The following is a 3,230-nucleotide window of genomic DNA, read 5'->3' as shown; positions in this document are numbered from 1 at the left end:
TGACCTGATGCCACAGCTGTTGTATTCTTAGTCTGCTTATCACCAAGATCTGCTACTGGAGCTGCTACCACTCCTTTGCCATCAGCTGATTGCTGCAAATTTGTCGTTGTGTCCAGCTGACAATTAACTACACCAGTTCTTTGATCACCATTAGCCAATCCTCGTTTTTCATTCAACATTTGCCTCAAGTCTCCTTGAAACTTATCTCCCACAAATTCAAATTCAGGTGCCTCCATCTGTTTTCCTCTTGAGTTTTTTTTTTTTTCAAAATTAAACGACAAACCTTCTCTTCATGACCTTGGTGCTTGCAAACATTGCAATATGCAGGTAAGTTATCATATATAATCTCCTGGAAAACCTCCAAAACCTTACCAGTTGAATTATCAACATGCTGTAAACGTACCCTCTTCGGCAACTTATCAGAGAGGTCAAGAATTACCTTAACTCTAGAAGTGCTAGGTTTTGATCTTGTTTGAGTAGCTTTATCAATTGCAATAGGGTAGCCAACTACTGAAGCTATAGATAATAGAGCCCTTTCCGCAAACAGACCCAGCGCAAGGTTTGGCAGTGATATCCATACCACTACCTTTGCTGTTTCTTCATTAGGATCAAATCCAATAGACCATGGGAAAATTCTACACTGATGCTCCTCTCCCTTGTGCGCAAAATAAGTCACTGGTGTCGTCAAAGACATTACGAAATGGTCAAACTGATCAAACGTAATAAAACTTGTTTTGGTGGTAATAATCCAATCAAACAATGTCTCTTAACTCCAGGTTGATTGGGCAGTAGAGTTCGAAACTCCTTCAAATTTGGTGCTCGTGCAGATACTTTAACCACGATTGCCTGGTGCAAACCTTCTTCTCTTGCAAATTGTTGCCGCTCCTCCATGTCAAAAACCAGTGTAGGTTCTCCATGGACAATGTCAACTGTTTTTAGATGTGTTTGATTCAACATACCATTTGGTTTAGATTGAATAAGACGTCCAGCATAGGTATTTGTAGTTGCAATTTTTGGCCCAGAATCGAGCTGTGAATTTTCATAAACTCCATTGCGATTTTGTGCTACAGTAATCGCGTCACCTAAATCAAGATGTGCAGCATCTTGATTTGAATTTGTAGGATCGCCTAACTGGGGTTTGTACATTATTGGATTGCGCATCTTTTGGGATTGGTCCGGTGGCTTTTCACCACCGGACGACGGCATAGTCGCCGTAGCTGCGCTGCTGGTTACTGTTCACGCTTTTCGCAGGTGAGAGAAGAGAGCATTTTTAATCCCACCAAATTACAGTATGTCCTCCTTGTCCTAATTCCTTTTTATGTAGGATACTGTTTTTCTATATAAACTCTAACACAGTAACGTACCTTACAAAGAAAAACCTAAAAGCCCGTCAAACGCCTTCAATCTTCTTCTGTCTCTACTGGATATCTCTTTCTCGCATCCGCTCCATATAATTAAAAATTCTGGATCCTTGAATATGGAACTGAATGAAGATTTAGTTCTGGATATTATCTCTCGCTTGCCTGTGAAGCTTGCACTTCAATGTAGAGTTCTAAGCAAGAGCTTTAATAACAAGCTTTGTGAACCAAACGTTTGTCAAAGTTATGCTTCCCGATGGTTTCAAGATCAGAATATTTCTAAACTACTCATATACTCATCATCGTCATTATCATCATCACGGTACGAAATATCAAACTTTTTCTGTAAAGTTTACGTAAACCCTAGCCGAGACGAAATATCAACAATTTCACCCCTTAACGTTTCAGTTTTGTCCTCTTGCAAGGGTCTCCTTCTCCTTGAGTTTCATCAATTAAAGACTTTCTGTATTTTCAATCCTATAACAGGGATGCACCAATTGATACCTTACCCAGAGCTTAGAAATTATTTTTCTACTAGGGGTGGTGGCGTAGGATTAGTTGTTGATTATCATACACCCAACGGACATTATAAGTTGGTAACCATTGGGATGCTGAATAGATATGAAGGGTATAAATTTTGCGTATTTTCATCGGAAGAAGCTGGAGTAGTGTGGCATGAATTCCAACTGAGAATGGACGTTCGCGGTGATTCCTTAGTCAATCCACAACCCGTTTATGTGCACGATTGCTTGCATTGGCTCAGAAACGACGGTAGTATTCTTGCCTTTGATACAAAGAGTAGCAGTGGGAAGGCTAGTATTTTCAACCGTCCTGAGATCATCACACGTTATTTTTTTGATCCCATGTATGGCATAATTTCTTTTCCATGTGATGCATGGTTGGGGGTGGTGCGAGGTGTACTTACCCTTGTTTGTGTCTTCAAAAAATTTATAGTCATTTTTGGATATGATCATGTAAGCCGCAATTGGACAGTTTCATACACTTTGCCCAATTTCATGCCCGATTTGCGCAACTATGGTGATGATTTATTAAAATGGTTTGACGGCAAAAAGTTGTTTTTCGTGGTAAATCATTCGGCTTCGCGGGGTGCGTCCACCGGATATCTATACGAGTATGATACAGAGAGAAAGACGTATGAAAAAGTAGATACACTACTTTTGGATATGGACAGTACCATCTTCTTTTCCTTCGAACCAACATTAGCCAACGTCCACAAGACAACACTCCCCCCTTATACGATCCATTCTAAACATTTCCCAGCCATTGCTACAATATTAAATGAGTTCAGATATCTTATTGCTAACTATAAACCTAGAGTTGAGTGTGTCCCAGAAAGGGCTGAAAACAAGTTTCCTTGCAATAACTGAAACAAAAATTTCAGTTATATATAAATTATTAAGTGTTTCAACCATTTAGGTTTCTGTAATTCTCGGCAATTTTTAAGCTACATTTTTGCTCTGAGGCGCTTTCTCCTTTAATTTCCTTATCCCCGCAGTTCAGCATGAGAAACAAAAATGTGGTTCTAATTAATAGAAGATTAGTTGCATATATATTATATATTTTGTTGTTTCTTCTTGCCAATTACATTTTACATTGGAAAGATTATCTTTTGGAGCTTCCATCTCGAAACAACTTTGAAGAACTAACGAAAGCACTCACCAGTTCAAATTTTCGTAATGTCACACATAACATATAGTACTGTGACTATGCTTTTTATATGAGCTGAGAGTCTATTGAAAATAACAAGTTTACTTTAATGAGGTAGGGATAACACTGTGTACGTACTAACCTCTCCAGACCGCACTTGTGGGACTACACTGAATTTTTTGTTGTTGTTGTTGCTGTCATAGA

The 3,230-nt window shown here is 38.9% G+C and overlaps 1 protein-coding gene across 1 annotated transcript; it reads left to right on the top strand.

Moving 5' to 3' along the window:
• Positions 1-1,477: 1,477 nt before the first annotated feature.
• LOC142182136 (putative F-box/kelch-repeat protein At1g20940) lies at positions 1,478-2,746 on the top strand. The gene has a single exon (XM_075256111.1). It carries the CDS (start codon positions 1,478-1,480, stop codon positions 2,744-2,746), a length of 1,269 nt encoding a protein of 422 aa, XP_075112212.1.
• Positions 2,747-3,230: the final 484 nt, after the last annotated feature.

This window comes from Nicotiana tabacum, chromosome 6, assembly GCF_000715075.1.
Source record: "Nicotiana tabacum cultivar K326 chromosome 6, ASM71507v2, whole genome shotgun sequence".
In the NCBI taxonomy this organism is placed as follows: domain Eukaryota; kingdom Viridiplantae; phylum Streptophyta; class Magnoliopsida; order Solanales; family Solanaceae; genus Nicotiana; species Nicotiana tabacum.
Note: the sequence above shows the minus strand (reverse complement) of the source record. Positions and strands in the feature narration are given on the sequence as shown.

Bases quoted from the DNA above. Each gene is read 5' to 3' on its own strand.
- LOC142182136 (XM_075256111.1), top strand. From the start codon at position 1,478: ATGGAACTGAATGAAGATTTAGTTCTGGATATTATCTCTCGCTTGCCT.